Genomic DNA, 19,949 nt, shown 5'->3' on the forward strand with positions numbered 1-19,949 from the left:
AAAAGGGAATGGCTACCCACTCCAGTATTTTTTCCTGGAGAATTACATGGTCAGAAGAGCCTAGAAAGCTACAGTCCATGGGGTCGCAAAAAGTCGGACACAACTGAGCGACTAACACTTTCACTTTTGGGTTTCCCTGGTGGCTCAGTGGTAAAGAATCTGTTTGCAATGCAGGAGATTCAGTAGACTGCGGTTTGATCCCTGAAGAAGGGAATGGCAATCCACTCCTATATTCTTGCCTGGAAAATTTCATGGACAGAGGAGGCTTGTGGGCTATATAGTTCATGGGGTCGCAGAGTCGGATACGACTGAGTACACACGCTTGCGCACGCGCGCGCGCGCCCATCAACAAGTCAATTCCTGAAAGGTAGGGCTTGACTGAAACTAAGGAGCTACTTCCGGTATGCACCCACACCCACAGTCAGCCCAGCCTGGAGCCACACACCCAGCAACTCCACAAGTCCACTCCATTGAACCTGGCATTCAATCCCTGCCCAAGGCTGCCCTTCCATCGGGTTTTCTAATGCTTTTCCCAATACCCCCCGTCTAGACACTTCTCCAACCCCTCCCCACTTGCCACTTAAAATCCTCCCAGACTCAGCTTCAAAAAGTGTCCCGAAGGTGGAATTAAATCTTTTTTTCCTGCTCAGATCTAACCTACTACCTCTTCTCTGCACACACCTGGAGCACCTGGAACACGATTCTCCAACCCCCTCCTCATCCCCTGCTGTGAGCACCTTGAGGAAAGGGCCTGAGGTCTGTTTATCCTTGCCCTCACAACTCTCCTTCAGTCCCCTTTGGAGCCCGGCTGCCGAGCATTAAATCTGCATGGGATGAACAGAATAGAGACAGGATGCACAAATGTTCTAAATCCAAGAGGCACCCCTTAAACGCTCTTGAACGCACCCACTAAGGGACAGATCTCTTGTCTCTCAATGTCCCCGGAAAGGAGCTGACCCTCCGGATGGGTTAACAGAAGGCGGCGGGCACCCGCAAGCTGGCTGAGCTGTCCCAGGGCGTCACATGATTCTCCAATCACATGATCCCCAGAAATGGGGGGTTGGGGAGAGACACGAAGGAGGGAGGGGAGTGAATTGAGTAGGAAAAGAAACACAGGATTACAGGTTGGCCCCGCCTTTACGTTGACGAGTAGCCAATGGGAGTGCGACATTCAGGACACCTGACCAATGGAAATTAAGGTGGTGGGCCATCGAGCAGAGTGGCCCAAGTGGATGAGCTGCCTGACCGCTGCTACCCAGCGATCGCGGACCCCGACGAAGGTAAGGAGGGTGGACCTCGCTTGCTCTTTCCCAGGGGCCCAACCTGGGGGACGTGGGAGATGGGGCTCCTCTGGAGTTTCAGCGGGGATACAAAAAAAGATTCCCTTATAGAAACTCCGATGCACTGGAGGGAGTTTTATGGGTGTGAGAGTAAACAGTAATTGCAGTGACCCCCATTAGAAGGGGCTCGCTCTCTCTCCAGCATCCCTGGAAGCTGCAACCCCTTCTCCCAAAGCAGAGATCATTCTGTTCTTGAGTTGACTCCGTCCCTGTCGGCAGGCGCTAGTAGTGGTGCTGGAGGGCAGTACCCGCTGCGGCTGGGAGCAAGCTAGGCGCCCGCCCCTGGCCCCCGAGCTGAGGGCTGGGAGTGGGGCTTGAGACCTGGCCTCCTCAAAGACAGTAGGGACTTGGGAGTGATGATTGAACCCCTGGGTTGTGTCTGACTCTCTCTAACTTCCTCTCGTCGGGGGTGGGACGAGCTAACTTCCGCCTCCCCCGGCCACTTTTTCCTGCTCTCTTCTCTGTTGGGTTGGCTCACCTTTCGGGAAATCTCTCTCCTGGCACTCGAAGTGGGGGGCTGCCACCTAGTGGAAGATGACGGAGCTGGGGGCTTGAAGAGGCTCCTGTCCTCCCTCTCTGTAGTGGCAGTGTCGGGTGGGGGTGAGAGGTCACCCCTTGGAACCCTACTGAGATGAGTTGGGTTCCCTCTTCCCCATTCTAGTCCTGAGTGTGTGTGTGCGCGTGTGCATGCATGTGTATTCAGTAGAAGCGTACACTACTTCCGAACCTCAGGATCCCCAGGAAGAAGGATGGACCTAAATGAATCACTAGGGTGCTGAGTAGTCAGAGATGTGTGCAGACAGGCATTCCTTCTGGCCAGGGCAGCCCAGCGAGCCTGCGGAGGGTTCTGGTTGGACTCCCAAAAAGCAGGGCGGCCAGCTCCCTCTCCAGGGAGCTGTGGGTATTGGGGAAGAGAGTGAAAGGGGCCGAGGTCCAGGACCAGTCTTCTTCAGCATCACCTGTACAGGAGATAGCCTCCTGGGGATGGTCTTTGAGTTGGGGAGAGGGCAGTGAGGAAAGCCGGGTGAGGGAGAGAGGATGTGAGTGACCCTGTGTGTGCTATTCCCTGCCACACAAAGTGTGCGGTGTCCACACATAGACTCACTGAGAACTGAGGCCCAAAGACAGGAAGCAACTTTTGAGGCCTTCATTCTAGCACTCATGTGCAGTATCCAGGCAGCCCCTGTACCCCACATTTCTGCCTTGGTCCAATCCACTTGCCCAGAGAAACATTTCTATCCCTCTTCTCTGCTTGGTCACCAGGCCTCTATCCTCTTTGGGTTTGGGGGATCCATTCCCAGGCACTGTCCACGGTACCACTTGTGAACCCAGGTCCAATATACTCTGGAGCCATCAGTCTGTCATCTCTATGTCTTGATATATGACATGGGTGGGTTACTTCCTATCTCTGAGCCTCAGTTTCCTCCTTAGAAAAGTAAAGGTAATAATTCCTATTTTGGATGGTTGTTACAGAAACAAAAAAGAAAATACGTAGAATGTTGTCACTGGCTCCTAAAAGGTTCAGCACACATGACTGTTTTGGCCCCTCTAGACAGGGTAAGCTCTCCTGGGCCTGCCCCATTGAACTAGCAGGGCTGGCTGAGCTTGGGGGAAGAGTTGTTCAGGAAGTGAAAGGCCACTCCCCTTCAGAGAATGAGACTTGCTTCCTTCTGCTGATGTAGATGGCAGCCTGGTGGGCACACATGGGCACTCTACACGCAGCTGGGTTTCTGCTCCAGGATAGGGAGAGGCAGAGGGGAAGGGTGGTGGGTATGTTTTGAGGATCCTGAAAGGGCCTGGTGTGGGACTTGCCTGGCAGTCTGGTGGTTAAGATTCCGAGCTCCTGATGTAGGGGGCATGGATTCAATCCCTGATCAGGGAACTAAGAACCAACATGCTGCATGGGCATGGCCCCCAATTTTTTTAATTAAAAAAAATTAAAGAAAGGGCCTGGTGGTATTGGGGGCCCATGGAACACAGGTGTCTCAAAGGTTGACCAAGCCTGTGTGTCTCCTTTAGATGGGAAGGGGACAGTCAGCGGGCAGGTGGTGGCTGGCCTTTGGGGAAGGCAACCCAGACTCCGTCAACATCATACTTCCTTTTTCACAACTTTCTCAACCCCATGGTTGCTCATGTCATCATGTGACCTCCCCTCCCCTACCAACAGGCCTTAGCAGAGGGCAGGTGTGAGCACAGCATTGGGCGAGGAGGCACCTGGAGGGGCTGGCTCGGGAAGTGAAACCCTGGCTTTTCTTCAAGGGGAGACTTCAGTTCTGTCTTCCTAGGCAACTGATGTCTTTCCCACCCCTGTGGAGGTGGCTTACGTCCCCACAGCTCAGGCCCACAAAACCCACAGATCTTCCGGACTCTCACATACCCACATCTGCACACACTCAGCCACAGAGATTCAACTGTTAGGCCACATATTGGGGACACAGATTCACACACGTACTCATGCCAGCATTCATGCTCATGGATGTACACTCGCTGGTGCATGTGTGACCCCTACACAGGACACAAGTAGGAAGCTGAGCCTCAAGCCCCATATCTTTCTTCCTGCCCGGACAGGCTCTTGTTGTGGATGCTCAGGTGGTCGGCCTTCAGCAGGGGGGCGTGGCTGGTCCCAGAATCAAGGGTGGCCTCGGCTTAAGCCAGTTGCCAAATGCCTCTTGGGACTTTTCAGGTGGACCATGTGGACCTTGGTGAGCTGGGTGGCCTTAGTAACAGGGCTGGTGGCTGGAACGCAGTGCCCAGATGGTCAGCTCTGCCCTGTGGCCTGCTGCCTGGACCCGAATGGAGCCACCTACAGCTGCTGCAATCCCGTTCCGGTGAGTGCCCTACAGCCCAGGCAAAGAGCTGGCAGCCTGGGATGGGGCCTCTTGGATTGGCCAGAGGAGTGGGCCAGGCTCAGGTCCTTTGATTTATCTCCTTGTCTCGCTTCCCAGGACCAGCGGCTGTCCGTGCTGCGCCAGCGTCTGGGCCGACCCTGCCAGACCGATGGCCACTGCGCTCCTGGCTACTCCTGCATCCTCACTGTCTCGGGGACCTCCAGCTGCTGCCCGTTCCCAGAGGTGAGGGTGCCATTAGGTCTATGGAGAAGCTTGGGTCTGCATTTACACTTTTCCTGCACTCTCCCACTCTCCCAGGGAAATGGGCCTCGGTAACCAAGGTGCTTCTGTGTCCCATAGGCTGTGTCATGCGGGGATGGTCGCCACTGTTGCCCCCGGGGCTTCCACTGCAGCGCTGATGGGCGGTCCTGCTTCCAAAGATCAGGTGCGGCAGAGGTGGAGGTGGAGGGCAGGGAGGTGGGAGCAGAAGAATCTGGAGCATCCAGGAGCCCAGCCAGCAGAGTGACCTTGATTCCTGCCTTTGTGCTCTCATTTATATGACATCTGAACTAAGCAACACCCCCCACACCTTGCTCTGGACAGAGGGGTGAGGAGGGGTCAGAAGAGAATGCAAGATCCCTGGCCCAGGACCAAGCACTGTGGGGGTGAGGACAGGCCAAGTTGAACTGTTTGGTTTTTTTTTAAGATTTTTTTGATGTGAACCATTTTTAAAATCTTTATTGAATTTGTTACAATATTGCTTCTGATTTATATTATTTTGGTTTTGCTTGGTTTGAGGCATGTGGGATCTTAGCCCCCTGACCAGGGATCAACCCACACCCTCTGCGTTGCAAGGTGAAGTCCTAACCACTGAACTCCAGGGAAGTCCCAAAAGCTCCACTGGTTTAATGGCTCCCCAGTCAGTGGATGCCCTTGCCCTGAGGCATATTAGGGCCAGCCCCTGAATCCTCCTGTAGCTGAGCTGGAAGGTGCTGGTGCCAGCAGCTCCTTGAGTGATGGGGGGATGATAGTCCCTGACTGGGCGGAGGCCTGGGTCATCCCGTCTGCAGATACCAGGCCCCTGGACGCTGTCCAGTGCCCCGACAAACAGTTCCAGTGCCCCAACTCCTCCACGTGCTGCACCATGCCTGATGGCGCCTGGGGATGCTGCCCCATGCCCCAGGTACAACTTTGGGAAGACGGAGGGTGGCGGGGGAAGGCAGTGTGGGCAGAGGAAGGGGTGGAGGGAGCAAAGACAGAGGCAGGGCCATCTCTTCTCAGGCTTCTTGCTGTGAAGACAAGATACACTGCTGCCCCCATGGCACGTCCTGTGACCTGGCTCACGGCCGCTGTCTCTCGGCCACAGGCACCCACGCCCTGGCTAAGAAGATGCCTGCACATAAGACTAAAAGTTCAGGTAAGGAGGTGTGAGTCTGGGGTGAAGAGAGACCTTTCTAACTCCTAGCTGGAGTGAGCTGGAGAGACTGTCCCCTCCACCCTGGCTGCCCCTCACTTTTCTCCCTCCTTCCAGTGATCTTATGCCCAGATGGACAGTCCCAGTGCCCCGATGGTTCTACCTGCTGCAAGCTGCCCACTGGAAAGTATGGATGTTGCCCGATGCCCAATGTAAGTGAGGGGCTATAGTCAGCTGGACTGTGTGCCCGCAGTCACCTGGCCTGGACACCCACCTGCCTATCCGGCAGTGACTCCAGGGGGTGGGGCTGGCTGGCTGGCAGATGGGAGCCTGACTGCTCAGGACTCATGCCACCCCCTAATGGTAGACTTGGGGTAGTGCCTGCTGTCAGCCTGGCTGCTCCCTGCACCAGGGAGACTGGAAATCCCAAAGACCCTGCTGCCCTCACCCAGGCCATTTGCTGCTCCGACCACCTGCACTGCTGCCCCCAGAACACCGTGTGCGACCTGACCCAGAGTAAGTGCCTCTCCAAGGAGAATGCTACAGACCTCCTCACCAAGCTGCCCTCACACACAGGTACTGGGGGAGACCGCAGACCCCATTCTACCTACACCATGAGGAGTGAACAGATACGGGGGTGGGGACTGATGGCCGCATGCATGGAGGGGCTGAAGCAGGGACAGTCCCCTTCAGTCCACACTGGGCCTCACCTTAGGATCACTGCCAGGGGTGGCCTGAGCCGTACCCACCCTCCTCCGCATCTGGTTTTCACTGTGGAGCTGGCAGAGGGAGGGCACCCCTAAGGGTCCCCAGTGCTGCTGCTGACCTGCCGCCTCACCTGTCTCACAGTGCAGGACGTCAAGTGTGACATGGAGGTGAGCTGCCCGGACGACTACACCTGCTGCCGCCTACAGTCCGGGGCCTGGGGCTGCTGCCCTTTTGTGCAGGTACCTAGGAGTGGGGAGTGGCCCAGGCTGAGCAGAGGACGGCCGCCAGCCAGTCCCCCGGGCCCACCGTCCCCTCTCCCTCCACCCTAGGCCGTGTGCTGTGAGGACCACGTGCACTGCTGCCCGTCCGGGTTTAGGTGTGACACAGAGAAGGGTGTGTGTGAACAGGGGACCCGCCGGGTGCCGTGGATGGAGAAAGCCCCAGCCCACCTCAGCCTGCCGGACCCCGGAGCCGTGGAGAGGGACGTCCCCTGTGATAATGTCACCAGCTGTCCTTCCTCCACTACCTGCTGTCGACTTACGTCTGGGGAGTGGGGCTGCTGTCCTGCCCCAGAGGTGCCTGGGGAGGGGGATGATTTGGGGGACAGGGGCAGGCTCCTGTTGCCTTGCTCCTCTGCCTTCTCCCCAGCCCATGGGGGACACCAGTTCAGTCACAGTCACGCCCAGCTGGAGGAGCCGAGCAGCAGAGGCAGGGTGGGGGCTGCAGGGGCTCAGCGCTGTGGCCCAGAGCAGCTGCCTAGACCACCCTTTTCTGCCACCTTCCCAGGCCGTCTGCTGCTCGGACCACCAGCATTGCTGCCCCAAGGGCTACACGTGTGTGGCCGGAGGGCACTGTAAGAGGGGGAACCAGGTGGTGACCGGACTGGACAAGGTGCCTGCCCGCCGGGCCTCCCCGTCCCACCCCAGAGACATGGGCTGTGACCAGCACACCAGCTGCCCGGTGGGGCAGACCTGCTGCCCAAGCCTGAGGGGGGCCTGGGCCTGCTGCCAGTTGCCGCATGTGAGTGCCCACCTGCCCACTCCTGGTCAGGACAGGGGGGCCCCGTCTCAGGAGGGAGGGGACGTTAGTGGGGGTGAGAATGTGAGGGCCCTTTGTCCCCCGCAGGCTGTGTGCTGTGAGGACCGCCAGCACTGCTGCCCGGCTGGCTACACCTGCAACGTGAAGGCCCGATCCTGTGAGAAGGAGGTAGACTCTGCGCATCCTGCCCTCCGCCTGGCCAGCGGCCCTCTTGTGGGCGTGGGGAACGTGGAGTGTGGGGCAGGGCACTTCTGCCGCGATAACCAGACCTGCTGCCCAGACAGCCGAGGGGGCTGGGCCTGCTGCCCCTACCGCCAGGTCAGTGCCACCTCCCACCCAGGGGCTGGGTAAGGGCCTGGGCCGGGTCCTGCCACGTCCAACTCTCGCCCCCTACTCTGACCATCAAGGGCATCTGTTGTGGGGACAGGCGTCACTGCTGTCCCAGCGGCTTCCGCTGCGGAGCCAGGGGGACCAAGTGTTTACGTCGGGAGGCCCTGCGCTGGGACACTCCTTGGAGGGACCCGACACCGAGACAGCTGCTGTGAGGAGGAACTGAGGACTGAAGACACTTAGCAGCCCTCAGGACCCTGCTCAGAGGGTCCCCACTGCTCAGGCCTCCCCAGCACCCCTTCCCCACCACATTCTCCCGGACCCCCTTCTGAGTCCCCCATCACCCTGGGAGGTGGGGCCTCAATCTAAGGCCTCCCCTATGCCAAGGTGGGGGGGCTGTGGCAAAAGCCACGTTTCAAGCTGCCATACCCTCCCCCAATTTCTGTCAACCCTGTGGCCGGGTGCTCTTCCTATCCACGGGTGTGCGTGCGTGTGTATGTGTGCGTGCGTGTGTGTGCTGCAATAAAGTTTGTACACTTTCTTAACAGTGTCTGATTTGGCCACTCTGCCTGCCCTCCCCCAGGGGGCCCCTGAGCCAGGGTCCCCATCCAGTGTCCACATTCCCCCACCCCCACAGAAAGACACACAGCAGTTCATCTCACCAGTTTTATATTTGCTGTTGCCCACAGCGATCCCATCACATTACTCCCGAGTCCCCGGAGCCGCCCCAGCCTCCAGCCCTATGACCTCGCAGCCCAGAGGTGGGCTAGTCAGCAAGCAGCACCCCCTCCCCTCCCAGGGGTCCGCTAGAAAGCCCCCTCCCTTCCCGGCCCTCAGGCTAGCAGCTGAGGCCTCGTTGCCCCTCCTGCTTTCCCACGATAGAGCTTTCTATGTACAGCCACGTTTATACAGGCACTGCTTCCCCCCACCCAGCCCTCCTCCCCAGCACCTCCCATCGGGGGTCTGGTCCCCCCTCCCTCACCTCCCTCTCGGAGGCAGACACGGGTCCCTCCCAAGACATTACCCAGCACATACCACCGGACAGCTCCGCAGGGCCCCGGGCCCCTTTCCAGGCCGGGGCTGGGGGCTAAGGGCGAGGGCCCCCGCGGCCCCCCGGAGCGCGCACCCTGGGGGCGGGCCCGGGCGGAGGGGGCGGGGGCCGGCCCGGAGGCGGCGCCAGGCCGGGCGCTACTTGACGTTGAACACCATGAGCGGCCGCTCCTCCCGCCGCTGCCACGGGCTCTTCTTGTCGCCGGCCTCGTCGCCCACCTCCGCCCCCAGCTCGTCCTCCGGGCTGGTGAGCGAATCGCGCCGCAATTCGCTGGCGCTGCTGCGAGAACTGTCCCCGCGGCTGCGGCCCCGCCCCCGGGGCACCGTGGCCGCCCGGCCCTCGGGCGCCGCCACCTCGTCCAGCAGCGGCGTCAGCGAGTTGTCCTCCGGGGAGCAGAGGCCCGTGCGGCTCTCGCTGCTGCTCGGCTCCGTGTCCTCGCTGAGCGCCAGGCGCGGGGGCGCCGGCGGGGGCGGCGGCGGGGGCGGCGGGGCGGCGGCCGGGGTGCGCTCCCGCTCCTCCCGCAGGGGCCGCCGGCGCGCCGGCCGCGCCTCGTGCACGTCGACGCCCGAGTCCAGGCTGGCGTCCGTGCTGCGGCCACCGCCGCCCGCCTGCAGGTCGATGTAGGAGTGGCGCACTTGCGAGTTGGAGCGCCCGTCGAGGGACACGAACCAGGCGCGCGGGTGAGGCTTCACGCCCAGTTCGAGCAGCTTCTTCTCGGTCAGGGCCTGTAGCTCTCCGTTGAGCTGCGCCATCGTCGACTCGTTGAACAGCACCGGGATGGTGACGGAGCCGCTGACCGGCGCAGAGCGCCCACTCCCCCAGCCCTCGCCGCCACCACCCCCGCCGCCCTCGCCCCCCGCGCCCGAGTGGCCCGGCATCAGAGGGCGCTGGGGGTCGGGCTGGGGAAAAGGGCGTGCGGGGCCGGGGGCCGCGCCCTCGGGCGGGGCCGACTCCTCGCCTGCCCCCGTTGCGCCCGCCTCGCCGCCTAGGCGCACGTAGTGCGCGGGGATCACCAGGGTGGGCATGACGTTGCGGTAGACGCTGTCCTTAAGGTGGTCGATGGAGCCGCAGAAGATTAGCTGCCCGGCCTGGCTGAGCGACGGCGGCCGCGCCAGCTGGTCCACCGACTGCGATAGCAGGAAGTCGGGGGTCTTGCTCTCGGCCGCCCCCTTGTGGCCCAGGTAGTGCTCGAAGGGCGGCGGCGGCGAGGGCGGCTCCTGCAGAAAGGCTGGGGTGCCCGGGGGCCCCCGCCGGTACTCCTCCAGGCCTGGCTCCAGCCCGGCGGGACCCTCGACGGAGCGGGCGCCCTTGAGCCCGGCGCCCTCGCCCCCGCGGGCACCCGTAGGCTCGGCGGCCTGGCGGCTGGCGGAGCGCGGCTTGGCACGGAAGAAGTCGTCCCGGGAGGCGGTCAAGTCCCGGGAGCTGGAGAAGGCCGAGTGGAGGGGCCCTGGAGGTGGAGCCTCGGGGTCCCCCGACGGCGCGGGCTCCAGGGGTCCCCCACAGATGAGGTGGAGCTGGGACATCGAGGTGGCCTGGTCTCGTTTGTTACCGTCAGAGGGGCCGGAGAGTTGCAGCTTGCGGTGCTGTTGCCTCGGCTTCAGGCAGCGCCTCCTGGAGACACGGGGGCAGATCGGGTTGTCAGGAAAGGGTGGGGGTCCCTGACCCTGAAGTTGGAAGATGGGTTTGGGTATAGTTGGAGGGGTCCTGACAATGCCTGGGACTCAGGAGAGAGGATGGGGAGCCCAGGTGGGTCCTGGGAGAGGTTTGTGGACAGAGTTGGAGTGTCTGTGGGAGGTATCCATCTGGGTCCCACCTCGGGGTAAACCGCACTCCGTGGTTCATGGCAGATGCAGTGAAAGCCGGGGAGGAACCTAGGCCAACCAGGGGCATGTGTGCCTTCAGGTCCCCTGGAAGTGGGGGCTGGGGTGGTAGAAGCAGCTGCGGATGGTCTCTGGAGGGGCCTGGCCTGCAGCTCCTGCCTCCTCTCCCCCAACTTCTCCGAAGTCACCAGTCTTTCCGTCTTTATGCATATGCAGTGCCTTCCAGGCAGCGCCTTAAGAATCCCAATGGTGTTTTACACATCTCTGGGGCCCCAGCGCTTGGCTCAAGACCAGGCATGGAGCAGGCCTCAGGCCATGGCTGGAGTGAGGGGACTGGGGCATCGGGAGGCAGTGGTGGGTACAGGGGGCACTCACCGACAGTAGTAGACGAGCAGACACAGCAGAATGAGCACGAGCAGGGCTAGGGCTGCCAGGATGGTGAGCAGGAAGATGGTGTGGTAGGTGCCGATGTCCTGGATGCCCGATGTGATGGTGACCAGCCCTGTGCCAGGCGAGGGCTTAGCATTCCCAGGGGTGGCTGTCCCTCCTGCCATTCAGAAGGAGTCCACTCTCCCCGCCTCCCCTTCTACCACCACCCCCGGACCCTGCTGCCCCCCCTAACTCTCACCAGCCGTGGGGGAGGCCATGGCGGCTGCCCAGTACCCCAGCTGAGGGGAGATGAAGGTCCAGTAGAGCTGCCGGCCTTCCTTTCGGATCACACCTGTGCCGTTGCGTACCCACAGCCCTGGGAGAGGCAGGGCTTTCAGCAAACTCAGCGTCCCCAACTTAAGTCCCACTTTCTTGCCCCAAACTCCAGCACCTGCACAAACCCCCCACCCCCAGGCACTCACCACTCTTGGGGTCGAACCTCCAGGCTGGAATGCTGGTGCCCACGGCGAGGGCGCGAGGTTCCGAGGGCACTGGCAGGGATAGGTGAATGGGGCCCGAGAGTGGCACTTCTGTCCCGTTACCCGCCAGCAGATGCACGCTCACAGCAGCCACGGGCATCAGCTCCAGCCAGGAGCTGTTGCCTGCAGGAAGGGGACACAAGGGCTGAGGGCTAAGTCCTGGTGGCGGCGGGGCGCGGAGGCGGGGAATCCCTTCCGTGGCTGGCACCCAGCATACCTGAGCTGGAGGCCTCCGTGCCCAGGAAGGCAGGGAAAGCCCGCATTTCCTGCTGGGTGCTGGCAGGTGTGAGCGAAGCCCAGAGCTGGCTGTAGGTAGAACTGACGGGCAGGCGGGCAGCCCGGCGCTGGAACTGCACCCAGGGCTGGGAGCGGGCACCTGGAATGGAGAGAAGGGCTGCAGTGGCCTGGCCAGGGACAAGCTGCCCCAGAGACCAGAACAGAAACCAAGTATCTGAGGCAGGGGTCCCCAACCTGTGGGCCATGGACAGTACCTCCTGTCAGATCAGCAGTGGTGTTAGATTAGGAAGAAAGTGCACAACAAAGGTAATTCACTTGAATTATCCTGAAATCACCCCCAAGCCCGGTCTGTGGAAAAGCTGTCTTCCACAAAACCAGTCCCTGGTGCCAGATAGGTTGCGAATCACTGACTAAGGAGAAGGGGAACCAATGGGTCAGAACACGTGGGAAGGCCAGGGAGGGTGGTAACTTGGGGAGAGAACTGGGCAGGCTTAGAATGGTAACTTTGAAGGGGCAGGGACCTGAAATCTGCTCCAGTAACTACTAGACACACAGGGCTGTTAAGTGCTTGATGTGTAGCTAGTGGGACTGGGGAACTGCATTTATTTTTAACTCCCAAGACGTTTAGTGAATTTTTAATTTATTCAAATTTAAATAACTACATGTGGCTCCTGCATTTGACAACTTAGGTTTTGGATGTGTGTGTGTGTCTGTCTGTCTTGAAGCAGAGGGAATATATAAATAATATTCCAATATAATATGATAATAGCTAACATTTACTAAGCTTTAAGATATGCTGGGCACTGTTCTAAGCAGGTTATTTACATTAACTCCTGTAATTAGCACAACAGCCCCTGAGGTAGGTGCCTTTATTATCAGCCCCATTTTAAAGATGCGGAATTAGAGGCAGGAAAGGTTCAGTAACTTCCCCAAGGTCACTGGAGCCTGATCGAAGCCCGGGCAATTGGAAACCAGGGGCCCTCCTCTCACTCACCATTACATCCTGCCTCCCTCTTGAAATAGAGTGCAAGGGGAGCTTGCCCTGCCCATCTTGGGAATAGTCTATGGAGCCCTGCAGGGTGAGTAAGACGCAGGCAGGAAAGAAAGTGGGAAGGGACTTCTCAGAGGACTGACAGGAGGAAGGCCTGGGGCATGAGGTGACTGGCTGGTTGGGGGAAGACAGGTGACTGGAGTGGGAGGCAAGCAAGGCAGCCAGCAGTGCACAGGCTCCTGGAGGGCTCTGCCAGCTTTGTGAAAGAGTGTAGGCTTTCTACTGAAAGCAGTGGGAGCCGTGGGAGGGCTTTCAGCTAGGGGGCAATAAAGGGTTCCTCTGGCATTTTAGAAACCTCCAAAGACATTTTAGAAGCCTCTGGTTCAGGATCAGAGGGAAGGAGATGAACAAACAAGAAGAGTAATGTGGGGACAAGGATTCAAGCTAAGAATATAAATTGAGGGGGGAGGCACCCCGTCTAGAACCCACATTGGCTCCCCAGTACTAGCCAGATGGAAGCTACCCTCTGCCTCACTGCGTCAACCAGTCTATACCAGGCACCCCTCCTGTACAGCCAGACCAGAACACCCTTATAGTCCCTTTCTGCCCCTGCATCTATTTTTTTTGGGGGGGGCAGGGGGGCGCTGTGCTGGGTCTTGTTGTGGCTCATGGGTTCTTCGTTTCAGCGTGTGGACTTTCTCTAGTTGCAGTATGCAGGCTCTAGAGTACATGGGCTTAGTTGCCCCATGGCATGTGGAATCTTAGTTCCCAGACTGGGGATCGAACCCACATCCCCTGCATTGGAAGGTGGATTCTCAACCACTGGACCAGCAGGGAAGTCCTTGCCCCTGAATCTCGATTCCTCTCCAGTGAAGATGCCTTTGTTCCCTCTTCATGAGCCCACTTGTCCCAACAGCTCCCTTCGCCAGATCCTCTCACCCTGCGGTTGTCCCCTGTGAAGGTCCTCTCAGTACTGAATGCAGCTGCCCTCCACTCCACTGCCCTGCCTACTCTGTAGGTATTTCAGGGTTTGCAATGTTCTTTCTGTTTGTCAGTGAACTCCACAAAGCAAGGAGCCAGTTTGCTCTTCCTCACCATTATCCCCCAGCACCGGACACAGTACCTGGCACAGCACAGGGGCTGCAGGAAGTATCAACTGGGTGAGACCGAAAGTCTAGGGGTGGACAAGGTCCATTGCGGGATTGCTCCAGGCCTCGCACTTGATAGGTGTTCTATGTCTGTGGATTGACCCTAGTATCGAACATAGTCAGGCACCCAGTAGGTGCACGAGAAGTGCTTGTAGATCCACGGAAGACAAGGTGGCAGGAAGTGGGGATTCTAATGGTAGGAGGAGAGGGAGAGGAGAAACCACGAGAACCCCCCCAAACAGCAAGCATTTATTGACCACTTTCTGTGCTGTTTTTCGCCTGCCTGATGCCATTTAATCCTTACCTCAACTTGACAACATAGATACTATCAATATTCACATCTTAATGAGGAACCTAACTGAGGCTCAGAGAGGTGAAGTGACTTGCCCAAGGGCCCCCAGCCAAACTGTGGCAGAGGGGAGCCCTCTATACCCAGGCCAGGGAGAGGGAAGGGAGGCTGGAGTGGGTGGAGGGAGGGGACTGGAGAAGGGAGAGTCTTACCGGGAGAGCCCACGAGGATGTGCACCAGGTCCTCATAGAGGATGAGGGTGGCCGGCCGCTCAGGGAGCAGGTAGAGGCTGACTGATGCATACACTGCAGGAGGGGCGGCCTGTCAGCTTCAGAGGAAGCCCCTCCCCCAGCCGGCCACTCCCACCACCTGAGTCCCAGTGACGTCATCCTCTCTCAGCCCCTTCTGCGTACCCCAGCCCAGGCAGCAACTGCTAGAAAGCCTGCCCCTCCGCCCCCAAGAGCTATTTTGGGAAGGGGCTGATGGGGTCAGCTGCTCCCTACGCCCCTCCAGCTGCCCCTGCACTCACAGGGCAGCTTGTCCACACGCCAGGGCACAGAGTTGGTGAGGAAGCCAGGGCGGGCAGCAGTAACCAGCACCCAGGTGCCCAGGCGGTAGCTGAGGGGCAGTGTGGCCACGCCCTCTGAGTCCGTGGTGCCGGCCGCCAGCAGCATCCGGTTTCCAAACACATCCACTGAGGCCCGGGCCAAGGGCACCAGCTCCCCGCTCACATACACCTGCACCTTGATCAGGATCTCTGTGGGCAAGATCGGGTGAGGGGAGCAAGGAGGAGAGAGTGGGGGATGAGAAGCCCGGGGGGAGCCTCAAGATCAGAAGAGGGGGCTGTGGTTGGGAGTGGCTTTGGGATCCAGGCTATACAAGGTATTATGAGCCAGCGTTTATAGAGCCCTCATGTAAACCTCACATTAGCCTGTGAGGTAGGCGGTACTATTAGCATATTTCATCAAGTCTAACACATGCACATTTTGACATTTTAACATTCTGAACTCAGGCTGTGCCTAAGATTGATGTCATAATTGTAATCGGCAGCATTTTTTTTTTTGCTGGCATATGAAACAAATAATGGTGTATCTTACAGTCAGTGATGGATTAGACCCAATAAAATATGCTTGTAGCCCATTTTATAGCTAAGGAAACTGAGGCTCAAACGGTTTAGATTCTTGCCCTACAGTTAAGTTGGAGATCTGGGATCCAAACCTGGGAGTCTGTCTCTAGACTCAGATCCTTAACCACTGGACTCTATGGGGGTGGTGTCAGGGAGAGGAGAGGGAAGGAAAGCTTGAGAAAGGATGAATAACCAGCGAACCAGGGATCTGCAAGTGGAGCGGAAAGGAGAGCGGTCAAGAGTCAGTCATTTGGAAGGGAAGAAGAGAGGTTGGGGCAGAGTTTGGGTTCTCAAGAAAAAACCCGAGAAAGGGACACCAGCGGGCTGGCCATTCCCATAATTCAGCCTCTTCCCAGAATCCTGTGCATGAGCCCGTCTCCCTTCAGATTTAGGGACTCACACAACCCCTGAGCTCCAACAAGTACCCCCGACCCCTCCCCTCACAGGGACTGCCAGCCCCCTCCCAGCTGGTCAGCTACAGTCCATCACCATGGCAACGCCCTCATTCCTCCCAGGAGATGGGCAGCGAGCTGGGGCCCTGGCAAGGGGAAGGAGATCTGGGGGGGCCGACACAGGCCCAAGGGTAACCCCTGTGGAGGGGGCTGGGAAGCGAAGTCTAAGTCTTTCTTTCCAGCCACCTTGGCCCCTGGCCCCAGGATGGTCTGGCCAGGATGGGCCTGCAGGTGTCCTGAGCTGACAGAGGAGGCACCAGGCCGGAGTTGTTCTCATGGATTCTGCAGCATCCTCTCTGACCCGCAGCACTAACTACCCCTTCCTACTCAGCGCAGTTTTTCCTCAAGAACATCCTCACCCTTCTCTTGTTGCTCAGAATGGGAGTAGGTATCTTGCCTGAAAAGGTACAGAGGCCTCAGTGTGGGGGCCCCAGGGGAGTGGGCAGGGTGCTGGACACAAACCCACGAGAGTCCAGGTACAGAAGGACGAGCCCGGAACTGAGGGCAGCAGGGCACGAGGAGGTCATGGGGCCTCACGGGTGGAGCCTGACACTCAACAGCGACAGGTGTCTCGTCTCAGGCTTTCAGCCAACCCCAGGGCCAGCGCCACGCCTGCCCTTGGCATCCCGTCCAGCTGTTCAGCTGAGCCCACCTCCCTCTCGCCTCCCAGGCCGGAGCCCAACTCAGAGGGTGGGTGTGCATGCACATGACCCTTTCCTGCTTTCTGATTCTCCTGGGCACTGACAGCCTGTCCACACTCCCCCTCTCCCCACCACCACCCAGCAGGAATTCTGAGAAGCCAGAGGGGCCTTCGGGCTCCCCACCCCTACCCCGGGCTAGGAGCAGCTGGATGGAGCAGCTGGGAAGAAGGGACCTGGGAGTCTGGAATATGGTCATTTGAAGGAATGCCTTGGGTTCAAGGGCCAGAGCCTCAGAAAAGGGGAGGGGTCCTAAGACGGGGGTGGGCAGGTAAGGCCTGAGGAGGCATCAGTGCCAAGCTGGGGAGGGGTTGGGCAGGTGCCTAGCAGAGTCCCCCTTTCTCCTTAACCTGGGCCCCTAGCCAGCAACCTGGGAGAACCCCCTCTTCTGGCTCATTTCCAGCCAGTTCCCTGGGCTCCCTCCCCAAGCAGTGCAGCTTTTGAGGAAGAGGCTTCCTGAAAAAACAGGGCCCCTTCCTACCCATCAAAGCCTCCACCCCTGCAGAGAGCAGGGCAGACTGAGGCCGGGGGAGATCCTTCCCCATTCCTCAAAGCTTGACATTCCACCCAGGATCCGCCTGTCCAGGCTTCAACCCTGCCTCATTCCAGGAGGAAATCCGACCCCCTCCCTTCATCCGGACCTTACTTCCCTCATCCAGACACCATCCACCCCCCTGCTTTTCCTGCCAGCTCCTTGATGGCAAGGCAAAGAGCAGAGAGCACCATGTCAGGCTGGGATGGGGCTCAGAGGCAGGAGTGGGGAGAACAGTGGCTGGGGTGGTGGGGTCCGGGGGTAGGAGGCAGGCGCAGGGCTGGGGTGGGGTGGACGCCCCTGAGAACCCTGGCATCGGTAGGGAGTCCTGGTCTAGCCCTCCCGCCCTCTCCCGCGGCGGGAGCCAACCCCGCCCCCGCCTCACACACCCCCCTGGGCCCGTGAGGCGCTGGGAGGGTCTCCTCCACTGCGATGGAGAGGTAAGAGGAGAAGGGGGCGGGCTGGGACAGGAGTGGCTGGAGGCTTGCTGGACGGGGACCCAGGCACCTGCCCTTCCAGCCGACACTGCCCACAGCCGGTTAGCCAGCTCAGCATGGCTCCTCCACCAACCACAGCCCTGCCATGCGCCTCGAGCTGGGAATCAACGTACCCCTTTTTCCAGACAGCCCCCCAACTGCAGCCCGTCCTCCATCACGGGCCAATCGGCGTTTCTTTGGTGCACCCCAAATTCTGAACCTGGGGGCCGGCGGGGGGCTGTCAGGCTCCAGGGCGAAGAGCCCCATTCGAGCAGCCAATCCGCCCACCGCCTCACCCACTCCCCCTTCTCCCCTCCCCCATTCAAACCCAGCTCCGGGCGCCCAGCCCCCGTTCGGGCCCAGGGTGGCAGCCGCTGCCTGCGCCTCCAACCCATCGGGGGTCGGGAGCGAGGAACCCGCTGGGGGCTGCGGAGCGGGCGCCCGCCCCGGCCCGCCCCTGGGCGGGTGTCTCCGATAGACAATGGCTCAGGCAGCAGCGCCTCGCGGACCAGGAGGGAGAAAAACAAGGCGGGAGGGGGCGGTGGCGCGGAGCCTGGGGACCCCGGCCCCTCCCCATTGTGCCTCCCCGAGACCCCCGTCCGGCGGTCTCCCTCTCTCTCCCTCCTCTCCCCCCGTAAGCGACGACCCCAGGTCGCCTAGCTCCCCCCACCCAAATCCAGGGAATAGAATACCCCTCAATTCACAAGCGCCGGGAAGAAGGGGCTGGCGGGCGGGTCCCGATCGGGGGTAGGGGGGTACACAGGCCCAGGATCAGTGCCCCTCCCGGCCAAGACTCACCCTGCGGGCTGGGGGGCTCCGGCGGCGACTTGCCTGGAGCCCGGGAGGCGCTGCCGAGCAGCAGCCCCAGCAGCGGCAGCAGCCGCGCGAGGACGCTGGGGCCACTCGGCGGCGGCATCGCGGGGCTCGGCCCGGCCCTAGCGGCCCATGGCTCCCGCCCGGCCCCGCTCGGCCGGCCCCGCTCAGCCCCAGCTCAGCGCCGCGCCGCGCGGCTCAGGCTCCCGCTCTGGCTGCGGTGGCCGCTCAGCGCGATTGTCTCCGCCCGGAGCCGCCGCCAGCGCCCCCTGCAGGCGGCGCCCCACCCCGCGGGCCTCCGGGCGCCGCCCCCTCGATGCCCGCAGCCCACTCCGCAGCCCCTGCTGCGAGCCCAGACCCCCGGCTGCAAGGGAGTGTAGCGAATAGGGTCCGACCACTGGGGTTCTCGGAGTTCCAGAGCCCTCAAAATTGGGTGCAAAATTTGGGTAGGGAGAATTGCTGTTGCTTACAACACAAAGAACTGCTCATGACTGTCTCCAAAAACTGTCAAGAACTGCGCAGTCCTCTGCACAAACAACCTGCGCGGTTGGGAAGGTAGGGCTCAGTCCCGTTGGGAATAACCCCGGTCCGGGGTCTTGTCTAGCTTATTCCTCCTCTTGAGTTCTAAGCAAGTTCCTTAGCCTTCTGCTCCACAGCCTTCCTTTAAGATGAGAGTTAATCTCTGCCTTGTAGGATTATTGTAAGGATTAAAAGAGATAATGATGTAAAGGGTGCTTTACTGGAGCGCAACAGATGTTGCTGTTGGCTCAGGGTGAGTTTCACCCTCAGGGTGAGGCTCACCACTGCCCAGTAGTATATTCATCCCTGGGCAAACCAAATGCTTCGAACCCCACGTTTGAATTCCACACTGGAAGCTTGCCCTGGCACCCACCAATCTCCTTCTTTCCAGTTTCTGGTCATCCTTATCATTCAACTTGGTCAAATCCTCATCTAATCTGAATCCCTCTTCTGGTTTTCTCTTGCTTGTCACCTTCTCTTTCTCACAATATGGTGCCCTGAAGGGGCCTGGACACTTAGGGCAAGGAACTCCCGTCCCTCAGAGGTCAAGATTTTTTCCTGGTTAGGTGCCTCTGTTGGGTCTCCTGACAAGGACACATAATTATGAGCTTGTGAACAAAACCACCTGATTGATTCTTTCTCTCTTTCCCTCCCCCCTCCCCTTCCTCTCTCTCATTCTCCCTTCCTTCCTCCCTCCCTCTATCCCTTTTTCTTTCTTTCTCACAAATTTCCATCTATTCATATTTCCCCCGTCTAATTCTTATGTAACCATTTTTCCCCCCACAACCTCAACACAGGATTTAGCACTCATTCCTGGTGAATTTCATCTTTTTGGTTTCAACCCAACTTTACAATCTGTCAAGGCTGCCTTGAATCTGCTTCATCACCCATTGTATTGGAGCTGCCTCTCAGCCAGCAGCCATCTGCAGGGTGAAAGCAGCTTTGTTGCCTCCATTTACAGGACTCATGACAATACCAGGCAGCCCAAGGATGGAGCTCTGGGACGCCCCCACAGAGATTGCCTCTGCTTTATCAAAATTGTTCAATTTTAAATCTGCATCTCTATCATCCAGGTCACATTTCTGTCTTGTTTATAAGGACAAATGCCAAATGCTTTGCTGGATCAAGATAAATTGTCTGGGGCCATCCAATTACAATGGCGGCAGGAAGAGAGGGTTTGGCTGCTATTCAAGGATCACGGCTTAATCTTTTCCTAAATGGTCACAGTCAC

The 19,949-nt window shown here is 59.4% G+C and overlaps 2 protein-coding genes across 3 annotated transcripts; one reads left to right on the top strand and one right to left on the bottom strand.

Moving 5' to 3' along the window:
• The first annotated feature begins 1,128 nt into the window (after positions 1-1,128).
• On the top strand, positions 1,129-8,199 carry GRN (granulin precursor). 2 transcript variants are annotated; one of them, XM_055408038.2, is made up of 13 exons: positions 1,129-1,280; positions 4,024-4,168; positions 4,286-4,411; positions 4,529-4,613; positions 5,239-5,351; positions 5,450-5,585; positions 5,700-5,794; positions 6,035-6,158; positions 6,432-6,529; positions 6,620-6,865; positions 7,077-7,310; positions 7,416-7,646; positions 7,736-8,199. In XM_055408038.2, the coding sequence occupies exons 2-13, from the start codon at positions 4,031-4,033 to the stop codon at positions 7,871-7,873; spliced, it is 1,764 nt and encodes a 587-aa protein (XP_055264013.2). In that variant the 5' UTR covers positions 1,129-1,280; positions 4,024-4,030; the 3' UTR covers positions 7,874-8,199. The 2 variants fall into 2 exon arrangements, with proteins under 2 accessions (XP_055264013.2, XP_055264014.2); XM_055408039.2 differs by lacking the exon at positions 5,239-5,351 and having other exon boundaries at positions 5,535-5,585.
• Positions 8,200-8,597: 398 nt separating this feature from the next.
• FAM171A2 (family with sequence similarity 171 member A2) lies at positions 8,598-18,419 on the bottom strand. Its single transcript, XM_055408036.2, has 8 exons — positions 18,185-18,419; positions 14,632-14,859; positions 14,315-14,407; positions 11,655-11,813; positions 11,381-11,560; positions 11,158-11,274; positions 10,905-11,031; positions 8,598-10,320 (listed from the first exon to the last, which is right to left on the bottom strand). The coding sequence occupies exons 1-8, from the start codon at positions 18,300-18,302 to the stop codon at positions 8,847-8,849; spliced, it is 2,496 nt and encodes an 831-aa protein (XP_055264011.2). The 5' UTR covers positions 18,303-18,419; the 3' UTR covers positions 8,598-8,846.
• Between the last annotated feature and the right edge of the window lie 1,530 nt (positions 18,420-19,949).

Source organism: Moschus berezovskii, chromosome 20, assembly GCF_049115385.1.
Source record: "Moschus berezovskii isolate FMDL1 chromosome 20, NW_MosBer_1.0, whole genome shotgun sequence".
Lineage (NCBI taxonomy): Eukaryota > Metazoa > Chordata > Mammalia > Artiodactyla > Moschidae > Moschus > Moschus berezovskii.